Below are 24,173 nucleotides of genomic sequence, written 5' to 3' on the forward strand. Positions count from 1 at the left end.
TGCAATCTCGTCAACGAAGCCTCGCGAGAGCGTACAGGTTGAAAACACTCGTTGAAAATGCTTGAAATCGAGCAATTTTATATGTCCCCAATGCTCAGCATCGTCTTTTTTTGCCAGCAAACACGGTGCGCAGGGCGAGGGCAAAAAAATCATTTGCCATGCACACGCACACATGCGCCCGACACAGAGGCACGATTTTTTTTCCTATGTCGCGCTGCAAATGCGAATTTCGTGTCGTGTATGTATAGGCGCGCAGCGCGAAGCTATACCGAGTCACGCGTTATACGCCAGTTATATATGTATAACGAGAGACGCGCAGTCAGGATCGAGGAAGCCATTTCTTGTTTATTCAGCAAATGGTTTTCGTAGAATATAAGAAATCGTTATCGATAATGCGATATCCCACGGATAAGTTTTTGCTTTTTTAGCTAAAAAAATTTCTCGCCTACATTAGACTCCTTCTAGGATGAACCGCATGACAGCTATAGCCAAATATATATGGAACCAACGAAATTGATAAAAAAAGAATTTTGCATGATCTGTACTGTCTAGCTGGCAAAATTCTTATCGGGCAAGGGTTTACGTCCCGTAGATCGCAGCTCGTTTCAGCCGCTTGTGCGTACAATCCCGCCCCCCCCCCCACACACACACAGGCATATTTTATGTTGTTATAGCAAGCTTTGTGCTTTGCACGAGGGCGACATTCGGCCCGAGCTTCATTCTTGACACTTCTCGTTGTGCCAGATCGCGCGCCCGGCTGCGTATATAGCAGAGAGCGAGTGCATTTTTATATCGCTGCCTCGATAAATATATATATATACGCGGCACATAATACACTACGTACATAAAAGAGTGATATTTTATTTACTGCTGCTGCTGCCACTAGTACTACTACTACCACTGCTGCGACGTGGCAATATATAGCTCGTTTTTCATCATCAACGTCTAGATGGAAAAATGACGAGCCGGTCGACATTAAAAGCCTTGGATATTTTTAATTAATCAAAGCTTTTAGTGCGAAGAAAATAAAGAATGTTCTAATAGCGCTCACACACACACACACACAGACATACACACACTCACAAACACACATAGCACGTTCGCATAAGCGCTCGCAGTTCAATTATAAACTTGTCCAAGATATTTCCTTGCATCGCACTTTGCACGCAGCTAGTTTAAAAAAAGCGCACATTAAATTAATTATATCCTTGTTTTAAACGTTTTCCGGCCGCGAAAAGCTTGAGGTAAAATTTCAATATTGCATCTTTTATATAAATGGTCTATAAGCTGCGAGGGGGCCGCCGCGTCGAGTAAATTGTCATTAACTGTATCGACAAATTGTCGTCGCGCTGTAGCTCTCGCGTATATCTTGAAGGAATAATCGAGTTTGGCCGATGGGCGTATTACCTTAACAACACTTACAATGATCTTGTATCATCAAATTATAACATCATCAGAGGACCGGAGTTTATTTTACAAAGTTACGTGCCCCGCGCTTATTAATTTCACGCGTTACTTCGGATAAATTGCACCGAGCGAGCTGTTACTTTAGAAAATCCATTAAGCTCGGATCATCGAGACTTTATATCTGAGCTTTTTAATAACTTGAGAAACTTTTGGCGCAACGCTTTTAAATTTTGCAAAGACTTTCGTACGAATTTTGAAAGTGTGTGAAATCTAAAATTCTCCACGCACGAGTCGCGGAATTTATCATCTTTGATTAGCGTAACTTTTTCAAGTGAGTTTTCGATACTATATGTAAACAAGACTTTTTCCCCCATCGAATTCTCAACTCCGAGAGCGAGACAAATGCGAAATCAGGTTTAACGCGCTGCGAGTACACGACGATGAAACGTTAGCTCGTTATAATAAGCGTGCAAAGAAACCCTACTCGAGAGACTCCTATTATATGACCGCAGTATTATAATCTCTCTCTTGGCTGGAAGACTTACGTGATCGCCCGCTCCGTTGCCTCTGCTTTGGCCGAGCTTCGCGTCGCGAATTAATAATCACCGTGATTTAAGTAATTATACATGCGCTCTCTGAAGAAATCCATGTCTATGCCGAGGGTGCAGAGCTTGTGATATAAATTACTCACGCGCGATAAATATAAAAGAGCCGATGACGAAATTCAAAACGCGCAAAACAATGAGGCACCTACGCTTGACAAGAAGGTGTACAAAGCTCTCTAATGCAAGCTTGCGCCGAGTATAGCTTTGTGTAATTGAATAAGATAAGCCGGCAAATTCGCTCATGAAAATCCGAGAGAGACAAGAAAGTATCGTCGGAACTAATTGCGCGAATCACAAGCTGGTTACTGCTCGTACAAGCGTGTACGCGATCCGCGAAAAAAAAGTACGAAAGAATCAAATTTTGCTGGTGAAACGAAGGTTAAAGTGGCAATATAGTTTTGTGTAGTGCAGGCGTACGGAGAGTGGATAAAAATCAAATTAGCCGCGCGCGGGAGCGACTGGCCCGAAAAAGGGCAAGATAATAAAAGTTTTTTTTTTATATACGTTGTACTTTTTAGCTCGCAGCAGCTCGTGCACATGTGCTGCACGTACGCGCGTGTGTGCATTAAGGTATAACGTAATTACAGATATACATCAAAATATTTAAGGCGAGCCCGAGCGCGGGCGGGAGCTGAAATTGCAATTTGAGAAAGCCTCGGCCTCTCGTGCAACTTCCTCTTTTTCGAGCGCGCCCTCGTGCGCTTAGTATTCTCTCGCCCCCTCGAGCTCTCCGGTCCAAATTCACGCGATTGTGTGCAGTTGCGAGAGTGGCCTCTGGCCTCGAGATATAATCAAGCGTACGATCGCGAAACTCGCCCCGCACTACGCCATACAGCATTATATATAGTTGCGAATAATGAAAAAAGCAAATGTGACCGTTACAAATACATATATTATGTTTTAAGTAAAAAGTACATGGATATCATTATGATAAAGGCTTTGAATTCGGGATCTCGCGAAATAATCGTTTGATAGTACAGCAGCTTGTTGTCTTGTCTAGTGTTGCGCGGCGAAGTCTTTTAAATACACATAAGTGTAGTCGGGTTATACACCTGGCGATTATACTTACGAGAGAAAGTTGCGCGACGGCGGCGACGGCGCAGTATAACCCGGGCTATACGAGTGCACACATTGTCATGGTAATTACCGTTGACGCTTCTCTCCAGGCTCCGGAGGAAGATGAGCTTGTATTATATCGTCACCCACTCGTAACTTTTGCCTCGCTCGCTACTATACGATATACCAGTGCGACAAAGTTTGTTACAAAAAGCTGGGCGTTGTTCATTGACAACGATACCGATGAAGGGTAGTATTTAAAATAACACAAAAATGTTAATTACAACGAAATATTTCTTATAATAGTTATTTATGTAACAAGTGCCCAAAAGGCGTTTTTGGGCACGAGTGTGCGGAAAAAGACACGAGTGCCGGCTATGCCGGCACGCAAAAAGCTGGGCACGTGTTACATACTAGTAATTTTCGATACAAGTGCCATAAGTAACACTTTTTGGCACGGCGTAGTTTAGGGCCCGAGCGCAGCGAGGGTCCTAATAGCTGGGCCGAAAAGTGTCCCCTATGGCCCGAGTATCGAACAACGTTTTATAGTACTGTGCAAAGTTCACATTTATGCCCCCTTTTCCGATGCATAAGTCGCACTTTCTGGTAGCGCGAAGTGAGGTTAGCGCACGAGCGTATGCGAGTGTGATGCGAACGCAGCCACGCTACAAAAACACCCAATATAAACGCTATAAAAACACCCACTCGTGCCGGCATAGCCGGCACTCGTGTCTTTTTCCGCACACTCGTGCCCAAAAACGCCTTTTGGGCACTTGTTACATAAATAACTATTTCGTCATACTATTGCATAAAAGTAATATATTTTTATAAAATTTCGAAAACTGCATTCAAGTGCAATGAAGTGCATTTTGAATATTAAACAACATAATCAGTGTAGCGTCCACCCCCAAACTACATGTCCTAACAGTTTCAGACCGATTGAATTAAAACTTTTCAAGTTATCGAGTGACGGCGAAACACTCGAAAATTAGGGAATACAGCCGTGACACGACTTGGATGCAGCACTCGGCTAATTACATCGCACACGCGCGATCACTCGGACAAACTTGTGTATTTATCTTTGCGATGAATCGCCTTTCCTGTTCGAGCTTTCCTCGATAATATCATTTCCGCAAGTAATTGGCACGCAATCGTGGCTGCGGTGGCCGACGTATAAGTATAATAACGACGAAAATGTCGCGGCGCGAATACTCCGATCGAAATCTAAATGGCAGAAATCGAATTCCGACCGCTACGTAATGAACCAATGTGTGCGGTATTTTCGAGCCTCCATACGTACAACTTAGGATTCGAAAGCGCACGGTGCAGTGCGCGAGAAGTACGTTAAAGAGAACCGAACATACCGGAGTAATATTGTATATAATACGAATAGAGATTTCGAAATCGCGTAGCTGTAACTTTTAATGGAGGGTCATAGACAATATTTAGAGCTTCCGAATTCTCGTTTGCGGCCCGGAGCAAGCTGTATGCGTTGCTGTAACTCTTGCACATCGTAATACGCGTATACGGAGAGACGTGGCTTGCGAGCTATTGCGAAAAAAAATCGTTCGGTCGCTATATGTTCTGTATGAGGGCGAAAATGGCTTCATTTTTTTCCCATAACGGTATAATAAAAGTTCCCTGCTACGTCGAATTTCCTTTCTATAAGAGCCTTATAAAGCTTGTTCCTCATCCATCCTCGAATGTAAAATAAAATGTATCTTTTTCTGTTTCAGGTGAGTCGCGTACGATTGGTCCAGCAAATCTTTCAAATAATTCCCTCGCAATCGTAAGTTTTATGATTCGAAAATGCACTTAGTTGTAACAACTCATTAACGAAAGGCGTTGCGATAATTGCAAAAACGAGCAAAAGCCGCAAGGTTAAATCCGCTTTACATTGCTATATAATGCACTGTGCCAGGTTAATCGAAATCTTTCTCGCCATTCTACCCAGCCCTCATTTATCTCACGTGCATTAACAAAATTTTTCGTTCTCCCTTGCGTGCTTTTAATCGGCACTGTTACTCGGGCTAATCCGTCTTTATTCACACGAGAAAATTGCACTACCTAATAGCGAAAAACATTTTAAAAGATTTTCATAGCTTAAAATATTTTACGAAGTTTTTCTTCATATTCCTCAATTTTGTCACTATCATGCAAGCATTGATTTAATCATTTTAAAAATATTACATAATTTGAAATATAAGTTAATAAATGTAAAATTTTAATATAATATCATAAAGCATTCTAAAATATTAGAATAAAGTATAAGTAGAAAATGTTTGATGAAATTTAAATAATAATCTTCTGAAATGTGTTGTTAGGAGTTATACTACTAATGCTTCTCGAAAAATACATAAAATATTATGTAAGCATGAAATAAAAATATATTTCTTTTCGCTGATAGTTACAAGAAAGAGCTTAAATTTTTAAAATGGAATTTTGCTGTGCGTGTGCTGAAGTTCATTTTAAGTTCAGAATTTCAGTTCAAATAAAAAAACCACTACCAAAACATTGGTAAAGAGCTCCTTTATAAAAGTATCACTCCTACTTTTGCCGATTGTCGATTGAGTTAAGGATGAAGTCTGAAAAAGTTTCATTTCGGTTCATGTAATATTTCAAAAGTTATTAAGATTTAAATATATTTTTTTCTAATCTTTGGAAGGTTGAAGTGATTCATTGAAGTGTTACGGATTTTTTAGAATGAGCAGTGGAACTTCAATTTAAGACCAAAAACCAAATTTTCCTACGACGCGTCGTCCAGTTCCAAATCTCATTTTCGAACCTATCACATAGCTTCTCCTATGAGGAAGCAATACACCTGTGTATAAATGAAGATAAAACACGTTAAGGGTATTCATTTATGTGACCCTCTATGTAAAGTTCGTTTTCTCCGATATACTGACAGTGATGTCTGACCACACACGTGTGCTATACGGGTGGCTTAACTCTAGAAATCTTAAACCAAGTCAAAAACTCTTTATCGTACCGTTACGGTGGCGCCTGTTGGATAAACGTCATTCCCCATTATGATGCCAAGTCGCGTACGGGTGATCTCTTCAACGATATGTGTATAACATAACTCATTTGAAAATATAATAAATCTTTCTGGCATTGGTTTTCAGCAACTTTAACGAAATGAATAATGTATAATTTTACTTTCATTATGTGAGAAATGAATGAAGGTAGAATAAACATTTACTGCGGTATTTACTGAAGCATATCAAAATTGAATGGAATTTGGAAAACACAAAAAAAAATATTTTCATACAACAAAATTTCAATGATTTACAAAATTATTAAAAAAAAAAAAAAAAATTTCATTATCAATTGAATAAAAATTATGTGGCAATAATTTTATTAAAAAATTACTTAACTTCGATCAAACAATTGATTCATTAGGTGATAAATGTGAAAAATATTGCAACAAGATATATATTTTGGTCACCAGAATGTTTATGGTTTATTTTTTTATCTCCAGATGACTGCTCTTGAAAGAACATGAGCTCTTTAAAAAAGTTAATTAACAAATACCATAGCATAGATTTTTTCATTACTTAAATGCGATTATAATTAAAGATTGAAATCATGGTTAAATTGAAAAAAATGTTAATACTGTTATGATTGTATTTTGAATTCGAATTTATAGCTCGTTTTTACAAAAATGAATGATCATACATTTAAATCACGATTGACAATAGAAGTAATTGAATTTTTTTCTCTTTTCATTTTTTTTCTCACAGTAAAATATAATATCGCGTATGAGCTGATCCAAAGTCGAGATAATCTAGAAATCTTTTGAACTCGAAACGTATGAACAATGGACTTCTGAATGTTTCAAGGATTTAGACAGTAAATTAATCAGATAGCTCGGGTGCAAGCACAAAGAAATAAATTTCGCAGTTACATTACGAGTCGTCTATGCTAATCAAGTGCAAATATTTAGGGCTTATAAATTTTGCGAAAAACGCCCCGGACTTTTCCACCTCGCGTGATTATTTACGATTACCCGAATTCAGGTATGCGTGAAAACTTTGCCGTCTATTATTTTTCATGCTTTTTCGAAAATTTATATAAGCACAGTGTACTTCGCGGTTTTTTAAACGCGGCCGAGTCACAATTGTCGAAAAATAAACTAGCTGAGTTTCGCGGAAAATATAAGTAACTTCTCAAGTTCGAAACTACGTTAAAAATTCGCCGGATTTTATTCGACATGTACGTGGTACGGCTGTGCAGTTGCAAGTTTTAAAGGGATTTGGCGTGATTTCGAAACTATATAACTGCGGGTCATCTTAATCCTCGCGTTTGCACCTATACAAAAGCTCTGCAAACTCCTCTCGCCACGCGCTTACGACTTATTTTTCGGAAAGTCTGCTTGGAAAAATTTGCAATTATAAAAAATCCTCTGGTAAAATAATGCCTAGAAACACACGCATACACATACATGTACATACGGTCCAAGAGGACTTGTTATCTCCTGCGAAAAATAACAGATGTGGCAACAAGGCGAGCTGTACGCCTTCCAGCCAGCAACTACGTATACATTTCGATTGTTCCTTTTACGATCTCTGCACGAGCTTATTTTCAATCCATATCTTGGAGCTTGCACCAGCAACCGGCAGGCTTTTTTCTTGCGGTTCCTTTTTTTCTTCCGCGGTTAGAGCCGAGAATAGCTCTGAAAAAGAAGTAAAAAGATAACGTACATATATGCTGCGTTTTAGAATCGAGCCCGTGTGGCACAAGCGCATTCGCTTGAAAATGTACAGCGCACTGCAGCGGAGAGCAGCCGCAGTCCAGGCCTTATACCTTCTTCTTATCCGCCTTCGCCCCCTTCGAATTTATATCTAGCTGCCGAGTTTTTTGCAGTATTCGCCAAGGTATACGAGCGCTTTCTTGCTAAAGCTCGTCGGGAAAATAATGTCACTACCTTACCTTTTGGTGGCGATGCGTTGCCATTGACCTGGACGAATGATTGCCACTACTAAGGCAAAACATCAATTTTACTCCCTTATCCAGGTTAAATCTTGAACGTGGAGACACCAGATGGTCGGTGTGGCGGATTTTTTTGCTGCTTAACGAGACGAAAGTGCGAAATTGGCCGTAACGTAGCTCGCGTTAATCTGGATAAAAATCCAAAATAGCTCCGTCTCGCTCTCTTGCACGCGATGCGCCAATTCGTTGTAGTATTAACTGCCATGGACATGGAAGGCGCGCTTATGTAGGCAGTGCGTCTCGACTCGTCTCTCTTTAAGCTCGAGGCAGGAGAGCTGCTTCGTGACCTTAATCCGACCTAAAGCTCGATGCTTAGTTCGACACTCAGACTTGACTCTTTCGTTTATTTTTTTTTATACTTTTCATTCAGCGCGTTCATCTCACTTTGGTTAGCTTTTTACACGTATACATTCGAAAAACTGCATAATGTAACGACGTTAAGGCGCCTTTTCTATTCGTATTCTCTTTTCAGGCGGTGCTACGGTGCAAAAATGTTTTCTTCGACCTCCTCACGGATCGCGCGGTATAATGATCCGCAGCTTCTGGCCCGATGCACTACTTTTTCAATTATAATCAAAAGAACTGCCTAGAACTGAAATCCCCCGAAGGAATATATAGCTCTTGCGCAGCATTGATCGCTTTGTTCGCAAGCTCGCATATAATAGATCGCGCGTTTGTCAAACTCGTGGCGAAGCTTGTGGCGACAGGTGTAAAGGAAAAAAAGGAATACTTTTGTAATTACGCCAGAGAAAAAATTAGTCTTGAGAATCTCAAGTGAACGCGATATTTTACAGGCCGCCACATGTGAATCGTGTCATGTATACTGACGCATAAACCTCGAATTCGCGTACCAAGAGAGATGACAAAACAGTTGCGTACAGCAGCGATCATGCGTACACATATGCGAGATGTAATTTGCCAGTCGATATCAAGCGCAGCTTTGTTGGTTCTACCTGCTGTGATTACAGACATCAATCGTGCGTGTAAAGGATTTTGTCTGCATTGCAGCTTGCACAAAGCAATGACTGCATTGAGCAAAGCTTCGTATGTTACCAAGGTACAACTCTCTCTCCCTCTCTCCTCATCGTCCTCCTCCTATTCCTCTTTCTCTCAAATTAATGTATATCCTTATACGTATTGTTTTTATGTGAAAACGCGGTCAAATAGTATAATATGCATTCTTATATGAATATTAAAAAAATTACTACGACACTTAATAAAAATGGGCCATTTAAGAATTTTGTTAATATAAAAATAATTTTTTCAATCATCTGTTTCTAAATATCACTATAACACATTGAAGGATTTCAAGTATAGTATAATTTAATCTATACATTTTATAATCTTATTTTATATAAAAGTAAGAAATTTCATTACTGTAAATGCAAACTAATCGTTAGAAAATCCTTAGCTAATTTAAAAACTAAAATTCAAAATCTCTCGCTCATACGCCTACGTACTTTAGATCTAGTAGTAACATCCTACCAAAAGCCTGGAAAGGTGTTTACGCAAAACTACTTCCAAAGTGTACATGTACTCGCACACCTACACAGTCATGTGCACACACGTACACACACACGCATACACGCTTATATCGATGCGGTGGTTTTAGATTTCCACTTGAACGGTTTCTTCCATGCATTGGTTATCCGGTAAAACTTTACCCACAAGTAGAGGTTCGCCTGCACACTTGACTGCACTGGCCGCGCGGGCGGAAAATAAATTAGCCTTTACTCTACTCTTCCCGCGTATAGTCGATTTAAAATAGTTTATCTATTTGTGGAGCAAAAGAGAGAGAGAGAGAGAGAAAGAGAAAAGAGACGCAATGCACGATAATAAAATACATTCTCGTGTCGACTTTTACGCAGCGGTATATGAGAAACAGTTGGTCAACGACGCAGCATATTGTCGTTTATGGCCACAACGCGTGCACAAGCATAATATATAATATGCTTTCCAGTACGTAGCAAGCCTGCCGGGGCCGCCGAAGTTTCGCTATATTATGATGGCTAAACTCTCATAATCTACCGAGCACGCGGCGATGCAATTCGGACGTTCTCTCGCGCTGTACGTGTGTAACCGGGGCTTTATATCCCCCCGTACTTGCTCACTGCTGGGAAGACCCATTCGATGTAATGTCGCAGACGGCAATACCGTAGTTGGCAATCGACCACCATTGGAATTCGAGACTTGCAACCCATTGGTCGTTCCTTAAGCTCTAGCCGCCGTTTGCTTACTATATATTATTGTCTTGGCAGTTTTCGGTCGCTTCTTCCTTATTCATGAATGCTCTGCATAAGGATCGTTTCTTTGATCACAAGACTGAAAAGTTGAACATTTTCCATGGGACTCGGAAAAAAAACTCGACGGAATTTTCTCGGCTAAATGTGTCACCGCTCGAGCTTTCGGATCTCCTCGAGATGAAACGGTCTTTACCAACGTGTATAGAGACTCACGTAGGTCTAGGTATACTTACATAGCAGCGAACTCGACTCGCCGCGGCAATTACGAGGCGGTAAACTTTTGAGAAGAGTCGAGTGGTCGTTTTTTTTACGTCCCTTTCAGTTCTTGGCTCGCACGCTATATAACGAAATGTATATAGCACAGTGCGGCACATATAGTAAGTAACAGAGGTGGTCTTCGCGGCCCCAACTAGAAAGCTCGAAACCCGGTATAAAGCATCCGACTTTTAACCAATTGTGTAGCTGTTTCGGCCGAGTTTCCGACCTATACCATTTAGACGGAGCATTGGATTTTCTTCTTCTCATTCTTTTTTTTTTCAACTACTGCTACACGAACGAGAGAAAGAGAGAGAGAAAAAGACTTCGGGGCTACCGAGATAATTGCTGCGATGCAGAATCAGCCCAGCCGGTCAAGCCTCGCTCTCTTGTCGAATGTAGTTCGCTGCGCCCAACACTATTTCCACCGGCCGACGGCAGTAATGTACGTTGCGACGAGCTTTCCGTTGGACCCAGGTCAGATTTACGCGGAATAATATATCGCTCAGCTGCGCTCATTGTCTGTTTTCTCAATTCCTCTCTCTCTCTCTCTCTCTCCCTCTTTCTCTTTCTGTCTCTCACTCGTTCGCATGAAACTTATCCGGCGTATCTTAACGCCGCGACAAACTACCTCGAGTCAAAGATACGCCACTGCTGCTGCTGCTGTTACTTCCACGAGTTTCTGCGCAAACAACAAAAAGCAATTGCAGCATCAACAGAACCCCCGTGTGCCTCGTTGCGACTTGCGTTCTTGTGTGAACGTGTATGTGTAGAGTACATACTCACAGACACACACATACACATGCGCATAATACGTACTCGTTGGATACTTCTCTCAAGCCAGCCCGAGCAGCTCCTCCTTCGTGCCGAGCAGCTTAATTGTATAAATCTACAACGAATTAGCGCCTCTCGAAACTACCGTCGTATAGCTATAATACCCTTCCCGTGCAAGCTGCCAAGTCGTATAAATGGGAGCTTGACGAAGCTACTGCTGCTGCTGCTGCTGCTGCTGCTGCGTGTACTGTACTGTGCTGAAAGCCGACTTCTCAAGATTATCTTTTCTTTGGATTCATGCGTGTTTCGATTTTTCTTCTTTTTTTTTCAACAAAAATTGTCTGGATATTCGTGGCATTTTGAGTTTATCAAATTAAATTTCCCACGCGCGTGGCATGAAAAACACTCGAGGAAGAGTATTTCTGCTTACACGCTATGTGCACAAACTATGATACATCATAATCTATGCAGCCACGAGAGTTGTTTGTGAATATTCATATTATAAAGTCCGTCGCGCGCAATAAGGCAGTAATTAAAGTCGCAATTAAAATAACTCGGGAGCAAAATGGTATGGGGCGCACACGATGATGAAGCGCAAGCGACAGAGCCGCTCTATACATCCCCGCAGCTCCTGTAAATTACACAAGCGTGTCCCTCGGTCGTTGTTTTTTCTCCCTTCTTTTCCAGCCAGTCTTTGAACCGTACCACCTCCGGTATATATAATATATTGACGCGTTTTAAATTAATAAATGCCAGGCAGCTAGCTCGTCGCGTATACGCACGCGCCGGGACTGATATAATCGATCTTAGTTGGATTTTCCGCACGCGAGACTGGATCGCGACGTGTTATACAGTCGAGCCCCTGCGCGACGATGTATTATACGTATAGACAAGCCTGCGACCAAGCTTGGATTTATCAGTAAGAGCAGCAGCGTCAGGCCATGGACGGCGGCGCGCACAATGGGCGGCTCCCGCCCGAATCATTCGCACTACGGCACATACAATCCAGCAGTGTGTCCGTTTCGAGAGTCAGCCCTGCGGAAACGCGATACGTATACACTCCTCGTACCCTCTCTCTCTCTCTCTCTCTCTCTTTCTCTGCACTCAACCCTCCTCGTATTCTTAACGCAGTTTTGTGCTCGTAAAATTTGACACGCGCATCCTAAATGCCTCCAGTAAAATCTAGGTGCTAAGCTCTTGCGCCAAGATCGACGGGTATACTGTTTTTCCTTGCGTCAAATTCATTACACGTCTCTCACGTGTACTTGAATAAAAAAGTAGTATTACCAGCAGTAACGTCGGTATATCGAGCGTTCGATCAAGCATGAGAAACCGCCACAAAAATGATTTCTTGGGTGAGCGGCCGCTCAACGACCTGAGCGTCGTCGAGTGAAAAATCGAAAATGACCAACGCACACGCTCGATGCTCGTGTCGCGTTTCGTTCGAGGGCATGCGGTATACGTTTCGTAGGGTATATATGGGGGAAATCATCTCAGTAAAACGGTGGAAACGCGCAGTTCTCGACACATAAATAAGCAGTATATTTACTTTAATTCTGCGTAATTTATGGCACCATCAAAAAGCTGAGGAAAGAACGCATCGAAAGCATTATCAGTTAATTTTTTCTGCAAGACTTTTGATGCATTTCGGAAGAGTTGGAAAATGTTCTTTTTGGGCATTTTACGCGTTTGCGTGTACCACTAGAGCAAATTAGATGATTCTTTCCATATACGGCAGAAGCGTTGCAGATGTTCGATCGCGCGTAAGCTTGCACCATTTATTCCGGCCAGCTCTGACAAGACCAGACTCCCGAGAAACTATATATACCGCGTGAGCGCGCCCACTTCCGATTTAACAGATTGTGCATTTTCCTTCCAGCGTATATACGGCGCTGGATCAAGCTCGCACGAGCTCGAGCTTTCTTTATTCTGGGAATTGTCGAGATCCGTTCATATTTTCAAGAGACGATTGGCCTTTACATCGTTTTCAATTATTGTCGTAGCATTCGATATACCATTGATTCGCAGGCAGTTGTTTCAATAATTGTTACAAAGGAAAAATGTTCAAGAATAAAATGAAATAACGCATTTGAGCAGTATCGACAAATACTCACTGCGGCAGTTTTCCGCAGTACTTGGAGTTTCCTTTGGAATTAGCTTCTCGTTAAAAATTCCAAAAAGACATTGCTACACGAGGATCGTAGCGGTGCGTGACGCTCCCCCTCTTTTGCGCACGCACCCTTGTACACGAGTAGCTGCACATCTGCAATCGCCGCAATGATCCTGGTAAATGCGGCAAAAAGGGAGTTAAACGTATCGCCGTATAACAGCTGCAGTAGCAGCAGCAGCAGCAAAAGCTCGTATAGGTCGAAAAGCCGCTTTTTCCTGGCGGCGCGTACATATAGCTGTACCAAGTACGTATACGCGCGCGAGAGAGAAAGAGAAAGAGAGAGAGCCGGAGAGACATGCGCGTGGCTCGGGAACATCCGCAGTGCTGCATTTGGCGTCGTGCCAAAATTTCACCTTATATACGACTGGAGTAGCAGCAGCAAAAGCAGCAGGGGCAAGATTTCGTATATTATGTGTGTGTGTGTGCGAGTGCACGCGTGCGTGTGCGCAAGGCTCAATTAAGTCACGTTGTCGCCCCGATGCTCCAGGCCGCGCAAAGCGGCACGTGAATTCTAAAGCTGCAGATCCAGGGAAAATCACGCGCCCGCGCGCGCCCTTGCACTGCTCGCAACGATCTGTATATAAAGACGCGCGAGTCTGCACGATTTTCCTCGTGCACCGAGTGTCGAATATAAGGAGCGCTGGATTAAAAGACGAATGAATTTCGAGAGCTCTCGAGTTTGTATATCGGATTGTGCGGGAATCGTTACGCATCCAAACTTCGAGCGAAATTTTACCGCTCGATTTTGTACCTGTGCACCGCGTATAGAACGAAACGTTTACATTTTTTTTTCCTCGGCCCTTTTCTCACCTGAAGCTAGATTGCAGCTAGTCTCGAAGTGACGAAAATCCAAAAAAAGGAAGAAGAATAGAAGTTTGTAGATATTCTTTCGACGTTGGAAAAAGAAGGTTCTTTTTCTTGCGCGCGTCACGTGCGACGCGAAGACTCTCGGTGTGTTAGCCACCTATCGATTACCCAGATCGTACGCGTCCAGCTCGTCGCGGACCTCGAAACTACTATGTATATCGTGGACCACGTCAGTGCCGTCAGGACAATATTCTATATACAGCACGTATATGTGTATGTGTGGACTATAAAATATGCGCGCGTGACCGATACAATAGGGATTTTTTCCTTGCTCGACGATTAAAGGCCAGTTCTATTTTACTACGTCTTTAGCACTGCATTATCACCAATAAAACTGCTTCAGATTTATATCTTGCGAGTTGCGATCGAGGAGTTGATGAATTTTTCCCCGAGCTACGTTACACACTTATATTATATTGAGTATTACGGACGCAGAGCTCGGTGTACATCATCGTAAAATCCTCAAGCCAGCAACGATATTATATACATATACGTTACACACTCGACTCGAGTCTCTTTCTCATCTGGTCGACTCGGCGCAGCGTTATAATCTATGAATGTCGGGGCGCGCAGCTCTATACCGTACAACTCAGCTCAGCACACGCGAGTGGCTTGAGTGAGTTTGATTGTAAGCTGCCTCCGAACGGTTTAATGCTGATTTACGAGCGCGCGCGCGTATAGGGCGGCTGCTGCGTGAGTGGACTTCCGGCCGATGCGGGCTATTAGCTGCTGGCCTGGACTGTGCGCGCGAGCTACAATGGAGAACGAAAGACGAGAAAGAGGTGTACGGAGCGAGCCGAGGTGTGCTGCCACGTACACGCACACCAGCTCTCTGCTGCGTACGACTATACCTTTTCTCCCTGCCTGCTCAACGAGAGCAGCTCCGTTACGTGAGCCGCATGTGTACCGTCGAGCGCCCGAGTTCACGAGTAAAAACAGCACTTTTGCCGAGAGTGCCACCACACATACATACACTTCGCATATACTTGTACAGTCATCCTCCGATAAAATGGAGCTTTATACTTTGTGTGCGAGTGCGTTGAAAAAGAGCTTGCTTTTCTGCTTTCTTTGCAGCTCTCCCTCTCTCTCTCTTTCTCTCCTTCTCTATCAGTCACACTAGCTACGCGCGAAAATAGTCAGCAGATTCGATAGACACTCTTCGCGGATTCTCGATGCTCAGGTATATGGACAGTGTCGCGCATGTTTACGCATACGAAACATTTTGCCGAAACATTGAACTGATTTATTAAATGCTTCTTCGAACCTTATAGATGAAGTATGTAAATCCATAGTTATGATTGCAAAGTTTAGGAATATAATATAAGTCAATGAATTGCGTCTCAAAGTAGCAAACTAATGGATTGAAACGAGACAACCATATTAACTCTACCGGTTACTCATACAAGCTTTTCATCGAATGTATAATCAATTACGGAAAAAAACAATAGTACAGCGAACGAATAAATAAATCACATTCGAACTGGCTGATCTACAGTGATTTACCGTTCCGAAGCGCGTGTGAAAGGACTTTTATACGAAAAAAACACAACGAATAAATGAAATTTCGACTCATTCGAAGCGTTGAACGAGCTTAAGAAATAAAAAAAAAGCTCGGCAATCGCATTTTTCCGGCGTTGCGAGCGTCGAAGCGTTGGGCTACATCTCTGCTGCAAGATCCCTTTTTGAGGGGGGGGTGCAGGCGGTGGTGAAAATCAGTATAAACGCATTTGGCACTACTCATTGGGCTATTTTTCTTTTTTTCCGTCTCACTCTCGTGCATTTACTCGCACGGCTTTTCAGGTTTTATCAGCATCGTCTCGCTCGCGCGCAAATATCTATACACGAGATTCGGCCAAATCGATTTACGAGACTGCACACCGCTCTTTTTACGATCCTGCTACGACGAGGACCCACCCCCTTCACGTTTCTGCCGTGTACAAATTTATATATCGCGCGACGTATATCGCTATTGCGTAATAAAATTGGCAAAATACAATTTCAAACGGCTTGATTTTTGTATTATTTCACAAAACACGGGGGCGTTCGGCGAGCGATCGGGTCTGGAGCAGAGACATCATCTCCTTGCGAGCCAAGGACTAATGCTCGGATCCCTTAAAAGCTTGCTCTCGTCCTTCGCTGTATCTATACGCGCGCACGGAGCATAAAATTCAATTTCCAAATGCACGCCGAGCCTTTTATTACGCGAGACACAATTTCTGGACAATCCTCTTTGAGAAACAAAAAAAAACACAAGAAGATAAGGAAAACACCAGCGTATAACGGCGCAAGGCAAAAGTGCGCAGCTCGTAAAGTTCGCGCCGTGCGACTGCTCGCAGCGCGTACATGTATACGTAAGTGCTCGCCGATGGCCGCGACGTTAACGTCGCAGCGTACCATGCCGAGTTATAATGTTAAACGACGCCGAACATACGTGTGTGCATACATCGGCGTCACAAACAACGACGCGCGACAAGTTGAGCTTTCCCCATAAGGCTGTAACGTAACTGTAACGGCCGTATGTATGTATAATAGAGTGGACTCGGTCCAAAAGTTGATTCGATGTATTTTTCTCGTCACCGATTTATTACTTTGTAGCTGTATGTACGTGCGCATTTTCTTATTCACACGATATACATATAGTGGTCGAGGCGATGGTGCGACGGCGGTGACTGCCACATGATTAAGAAATTCTGCGCGTGTCTCGCGTTCGTGAAGTGCCTTTCCAACGCCTACTCTTTACATAACGTCGGCGAATATGCACTATACTTGGCGCTGCAATTGCAGCCAGGGACTCTATGAATATTAAAAGATGAACACGCACACAGCTATGGGCTGCACCGGCGGGCAAGAAATGGAATGGCAATGCAATATTTTTATCTTGCTGCGCCCCTGTTGGTTGCGTATTTTCAATAAAAGCCCGAGCCAAAGGAAAAAATGCAATATAACTTTGCTCTCTTTCTCGATTTCTCGATTTTTCATCCAATAAAATGCATCCGATGCACGCATATATCGAAAACAAGTTTACAGCGCGACGTCACGGTGCGTCGATGGATGCGATAAGTCGTTTATTGTCAAAGTTGTCGTTACCGTACTTTTTCGAAATTTTTAAAACGGCTGCCGCGTACCGATATATCGGGAGCCGAGCCGCTTTCGAAATTATCAATTCGATATTATACCTCCAGCAATTACCAAGTTATATCTCGAGCTAGCACTTCGATTGAGGCGCATAACGCCATAAACAGCTATATGCGCGCGCTATAAACACTGCGGGAGAGACAAATCGATGAAGCATTCAAACATCGCATGACAGCGCGCGCGCAGGAGGGTATTTTTTCGTCCTCGGCTCTAGTAGTAGATAGTAGTGGTGTAGATAGTTGAGCCCGAGGCGCGCCGGCTGATAACTGCGCGCACATCGCAACCCTCGAGGAGGATGACGACGACAACGAGGCAAGAGCAGCAGCAGCCCCGTGGAGAAATTCTTCCGAGTTGAAATGACAGAAGCAGTATAGAGCGCCTGCCCGCGCCTACGACTAAGCAATTCAATTGCAATTAAGAACAAGGAAAGACGCTTGCTTGTGTGTGTATATATATATATAATAGCTCAATAGGAACGCGTTACGACACGTCTCGTCTCTTTCTTCTCTCTCTCCTCTCTGCATTCATATAGATATATAACAATACACAAGGCGAGAATGACTCTTAAAGTATTCTCCCACTCTATATTATAGACATCGGGGCAACTGCAGTTGGTATGCCAATATAGCCTTGTGTCATTCCAATCTTCCCCAGAACGCCGCTGAAACGACTTCTTCTTCTTCTTCTTCTTCTTCCCTTTTTTCTTCCTTGGCTCCTTCTTCTTTTTCTTCTTCGGCTCGGCACTGTCTACGCTTATTTTCCTATTATTTTGAATGGTTGCCTACTGCAGACCTTTTTTTTTCACTTCCTTACTTTCTCGCGCCCGTGCGCGCATACCGCAAGGAAATAGAGAGGTGTACCTGCTCGAGACGCGTCTCTTTGGGTATAATTTGAAGGAAATCAAAAAATTCGATTATCAATTGGAGCCAGTCAACCGGGAAGAATATCGAACGTTTAATAAAATATATATAGAGAGCAAAACTATCGCGCTACGCTTCGACGCGCCTAGATCATCTTCGCATTGATGAAACTTTGTAAATATACACGTAATTGAATAATTGATTGGCTACACTGTAGAAGGTATTACCCATCGCGAAGGGGTGCCGCTCGTTCGCCTGTGCTCGTCGAGTAAACATATATAGCTTCCGTTCAATCAGTCTCGCGCTGCGGTTGCTGCTAATTTTTGCGGATTTCGTTACCCCCACGGGCTTTTCGAGCTCTCTCTTTCTCTCTCTCTCTCTCTCTCTCTCTCTCTCTCTCTCTTTTGCTTACTCGCGGAATTGCCGAGTTGTGGCTTTTCAATTTAACCGCTAAATCTTTTTTTTCTTCCCACTCTCTCTCTCTAGGTTCTCTACTATGGCACCGCTTGCTACCCCCTTCGGTAGTAATTAGCCTTAATTAGAGAAAATTGACGATAATGACTTTTTGCCTGAAAAGAGATAGAAAGAGGAAAGAGAGAAATTAATTCTAGAGAAACTGCACCACCTGTAAAGATTTAAAAACTGTTCTCGACGGTATTACAATATCGCTTGTTTGAGCCACTGAGCAATGATTAACTGCTAACGAAACTATTGTTTTTCCGATTTTACGCAGCATATAAACGAGCCGAAAATTTTTTTTAGTTCAACTGTCTGCGAGCAAATTCTGCAAAGTTTCATTTCATATCGCTTTTATTAAATACTACTTTAAATTTTCCACAACCGAATTCAACCTCAAGTTTCATAAATATATTTTTAACTTTTATACATTGCGGGGATCCATAATTTGATTAAAAAATCAATTCCAATTACTTTTATCGATGAGAAACATTTTTCTCGGGCTGATGAATAATTTGAAGCTTTTTTTCTTATTTTTTACCGCAAGTTCGCTCGGCAATGACTTCAATCCATTACCTCGAATGCAGCAGCAGTAGTAGCGCCATCAGCCAAGCTCACTATACTCGCTTCACTTGACACCTTATACACGCACGGCAAGGCGCAGCAGCAGCAGCTAGTGTAGAAAAATCACCGGCGATAAGAGCGCGACGCAAGCAACTTTTAAAATTCGAATTCGAAATTTATACGCACACGTTCTCTCTCTTGCTCTCTTGGGCTATCTCTCGCTCGGGCAGCAGAAGCTCGCTCGCCTCTCGTGCTCACTGAATCGCGAAAGTTTCTCGCTGTATACGTATATACGCACAGCAGCAGCAGCACGCCTTTATAGGTGTATGTGCCTCGTGGAGTTAACGTATAAATGTATACTATTGTTGCCTTGCATTATTCAACATCGCGTAAATTTATCAAGCTCCTAGTGCAGCAACTGCTTTTAACTTTCATTTACCGGGTATTTTTCTTACGTCGTAAACAAAACCCCTTTTTTTGCGACTGTTTGGTAATCTGAGAAAGACAGAATATTTCCTCTATACCTAAGATCTAGTACTGTATAGTTACAGATATTGCTCGATCGACTATTAATAATGGTAAAATGTTGAGGAGAAAAAAAGGAATGTAAAGAGGGAGTTGAATCATACTTTTAAGAGCCTGGCGTCGTGCCATGCCTCTTATTCAAACAGCTAAATGCACCACGGCCAACTGAGAAAATATATATCATTCGTCGTTATATATTATGATGCTATCATTCGGCGATCTTGCAATTTTCCTTTTTTTTTTGCTTTTAGCTGCTTGATGTACCCGCATGTTTTATATATCGTCGCTTTCTCCTCGGACAAATTAATCAATACGACACTATGGTGTAATTCAATTATTTCCCCTTTTCTCTTCGAGAGATCTATCGAACACGAAAATAAACATCTAGTCGTCGAAACTGTTTACGATCCCCCTTCCATCAAACCCGTAAAATGAACGTCTGTACACACGTCGAAGACGTTAACCGCGAGCACATAAATATTTCATAAGACCGAAGGAGGAAATGAAAAAGCTTTTCATGCGACAGCAGTACTCGACAATGTTTAAGAAATTAACCAGAGGAATAGATTCTCGAGGTTCGTGTTAGATGAGATTGCGACTGATGAAACGTTTATTTTTTATCACCCTATGCACGGGAAAAATTTATTTGCGGGTTTCATGCATATGTTGATAAAGCGACAGTAAGTAGTAATATCAGTGTTTGGTCAAACACTCGCTCTTTGATTAATTTTGACGCGTACACACTCGAATGAAATTACATTTTTTTAAGAAACATGTGATGCTGAACCTTGCAATTACGTACGGCTATATCTGATCGCCACTAGAATTGCTCGCGATCCCGAGATGAAAAAAGTGGGGGTTGGGTACAGAATACGAGAATGACGTCGATAAATCATGCCTTGTTTAATAAATATAATATGGAGTAAAATTGCTTTCGATCGTTGCGTAACGGGCGTCGCGATCGCGCGCAAGATTCGGCACAGAGCCTCGTAATAGAAAGTACATACATAGAAACAATGCAAATTCCAGGAGCAGTATAGCAGTGGCAGACGAACCTACGCAGAGGCGGATATTCTAATCCCCGATCGAGAAACAATTTAATTATATTCCCAACGCGGAGCAGTTAAAGACATTCACGCGCGGGGGAATGAAGATCGAAGCTGCGAATGGCAAGCAGTGCAGCAATACTCGCGCTTATAGGCGATCGCAATTCTCGGAATGTGGGCATTATGTATTCCGGCTTGATTGATCGCGCATCTAGGCAGCAGCAGCAGCAGCAGCGAGTTGGCGCGCGCGCTCATAGTGATCGGCGATGAATGGCAAATTGAACGATATATAAAATATGTTTTGTATATATATCTACGTATCAATTTGACATAGCCGAACGTGCGCGAATTCGATCGCAATATCACATTCGAGCGCATACCTCGACTTATGTATATAGTATGAGAAATTGATACGAGTTTCAAAAGCTGGCACTCGCGATATCTATGTTCATTACGAGGAGCTCCTGTGAGGGACATAGAGAGGGAGCGAGCACGAAAAGGTGTAAGATTGCTTACAAGTGATGCGTGCGACTGTATACAACGCCCTGGTGGTGCTCTATCGATAAATTATGTAAGTCGAGAGAAATTGGGTCGACGTATCATAATGATCCCCAGCGTGCCCAAGCCCGCGTCATCGCTCGTCTTGTGTCACACGAGAAATTATTTTTCTTCCTCGGCCTCGTCAACATCTAGCTCTTACTCGAGCGCCTGACGACGATCTATCTGTACTCGGTTGCTCGTTAGAGTCGCGTCGACTAATACTCACGGAGTCGCAGGATGTTGCTTGCTGGCATATATACTAGCTATAGCTGCGACGAGGAAAAGACGATCCTATTAAGTACATAGACAAGTAGCTTCGTGTATTATATAAATATAATTTATAAACGTTGGGAAAAATCTCGCTAACCGGATTACTATATTTTTCTTCTCTCATTCTGTGTTGCAGGTAAATTTAACAATCTCCGTTGTGCGCGCATCGCGTATGACCCGGGACGTTCTCGTCCCCCGACAGCAGTCGACTCGTATGAAAAACACGTAAGTCACAAGTTCATTTATTACATTTATTCGCTGCAGTATCATGTTATATTGTTGACGACATATGGAGCAGCAAAGAGAAGATGGCAAAAAAAGTTCATTTGAAATGGTCGGGGGCTGCGAGCTTTTTTCACTCTCGCGTGCTGTGCTGAGCTCGGTGCAGCCGCGCGTCAACCTTAGTTGTAACTGACGTAATATATAATACATCGTTCTGCGAGCTGACTCGTACTGCAGCTACCTTTATACAGTGAACAGCTGGTGGCAGCTGTGTAACGCGCGGCGCGCAGGTAGATATATATCCAAAACAAACGAAGCTCGTGCTTGGCTGCACGAGATGCAGCAAGTGGCGTGACGACGTCCCGGCGATCCCCTGTCACTGGGCGACATAATAAAACTTACAAACGAAAATTTTGCGCCACTGCACGATATACACACGGGGAGTAGGTATGTGCGAGTACTGGCCCTCTTGGATGTATAGTAATATACATATATAGGTGCACCAGGCACGGAAGTAGTGGTAGCAGCCCCTATCCGGATAGATCCCGCCCCCCTATATAGCGCTCTGTGCCGTGCAGATGATAAAAGCTCTCTCTCTCTCTCTCTGTATTCTCGCGCAAGCGCCTCGCGTGGCCGCCCCTTCGCGCCCTCTCGTCTACCTCTATGCATGTACGTGTATGTATGTAGTTACGAGCGTGTGTGTGTGTACGTGTGCGTTTGCGTGCAGCCGAGCCAGCGCGAGCGTAGGCAGCCGATGTCCGCGGCGGTGACGGCGGCGGCGGTGGCGGCAACGCGAGGCGTCTTTTCAAGCGTTGCAGGCAGTAGCAGCTCTGCGTCGACTGCAGTAGCAAGTCGAGGCGACACACTGCGGACTCGGAGTCTCGCTGCTTACGCGTCTCCGGAGTCTCGATTCGCGCTGGTGACTTGAAGCGCTGAGAGCTGCTTCGCCGCCTGCCAACCCGTCTTCTACGGCGCCCAACAACAACAGTAACAGCAACAACAACACACAGACCCTAAGCAGCCATGAACATACTCGGTAAAGTGTTTGTTGCTTCTTCGTCATTTTCTTTTTCTTTTCTTTTATTTATTGATTTTTTTTTTTTTTTTTTTTTTTTTTTTTTTTTTTTTTTTTTTTTTTTTTTTTTTTTTTTTTTTTTTTTTTTTTTTTTTTTTTTTTTTTTTTTTTTTTTTTTTTTTTTTTTTTTTTTTTTTTTTTTTTTTTTTTTTTTTTTTTTTTTTTTTTTTTTTTTTTTTTTTTTTTTTTTTTTTTTTTTTTTTTTTTTTTTTTTTTTTTTTTTTTTTTTTTTTTTTTTTTTTTTTTTTTTTTTTTTTTTTTTTTTTTTTTTTTTTTTTTTTTTTTTTTTTTTTTTAAATTCTTTCAATTTTTTGTTACGTTAAAACTCACTTGTTTGTACTGTTCTGTGTGTCTTTACGTTGCTTGAAAGTTATCAAGCTCGATATTTCACACCCGTGAATTGATAATCGCTCAACGAATTCAACGAGTCCCATACCGGTATCGAATAGAGTGCACGTGTGCGAGGCTGCGGCGAAAAAACGATCTCGAAGCTCGGATTTATTCAAAAAGTAAAAAAGCATCGTCGAATTTCCAAGTGCTTGCAGTACATCTACTCCAGCGAGTGTCTGTGTGTGCTTACAATACGTATATATGTATCTGTATTTTGGTGTGCAAGTGTGTTGTATATAACAATGTCAGCAGCGCCAATGGCCTTGAATGTTGTGCTCGTACATACATATTTCGTTTATGTAACACTGCAGATTGAAGCGGCATTCCTTGCTTTGGACGCTCTACTTTGGGATTTATCTATGATATATATTTTAACAGTTCCAAAAAAGCTTGGATATATTTTCTCGAATCCTCGAGCGAACCTCATCAATTATTATACCCCATAGCATTTCGATTTTTGCGAAGCTTGCGTGTAGTTTTGAATCTTTCAGAGCCATCGAAATTTCGTCGAGCGAATAGCTCTCTCTCACACACACCCTGTGCGATCATCAAAAGCGAGCTTTATTTACTTTGGGTTTAAAAGTGACTGCGGAATAGGGATAGCCCGCCCCGCGCCCGCGCGTACCGCTCTGAATAATAGATGCAACGCGCGCGTCGCAAAGAGCCAAGAGAACACCGTGTCATGCGCAGTCCTCCTCCTCCTCCTTTTTCAAGCGAGTGA

General features: G+C 42.6%; 1 protein-coding gene across 5 annotated transcripts in view; it reads left to right on the plus strand.

Moving 5' to 3' along the window:
- LOC106648895 (complexin) overlaps positions 1-24,173 on the plus strand; it is a 156,537-nt gene that overhangs the window by 102,633 nt on the left and 29,731 nt on the right. For 2 of the 5 annotated variants that reach the window (XM_014366045.2, XM_014366046.2), the window contains exon 1: positions 22,801-23,023. The exons of the other annotated variants lie outside the window; for them this stretch is intronic. In XM_014366045.2, the coding sequence (XP_014221531.1) occupies positions 23,011-23,023 (13 nt within the window). In that variant the 5' untranslated portion in view covers positions 22,801-23,010. Of the gene's footprint in view, positions 1-22,800; positions 23,024-24,173 lie in introns of those variants that run through there. 5 annotated transcript variants of the gene reach the window in all.

This window comes from Trichogramma pretiosum, unplaced genomic scaffold (assembly GCF_000599845.2).
Source record: "Trichogramma pretiosum strain Unisexual culture from Peru unplaced genomic scaffold, Tpre_2.0 scaffold22, whole genome shotgun sequence".
Taxonomy (NCBI): domain Eukaryota; kingdom Metazoa; phylum Arthropoda; class Insecta; order Hymenoptera; family Trichogrammatidae; genus Trichogramma; species Trichogramma pretiosum.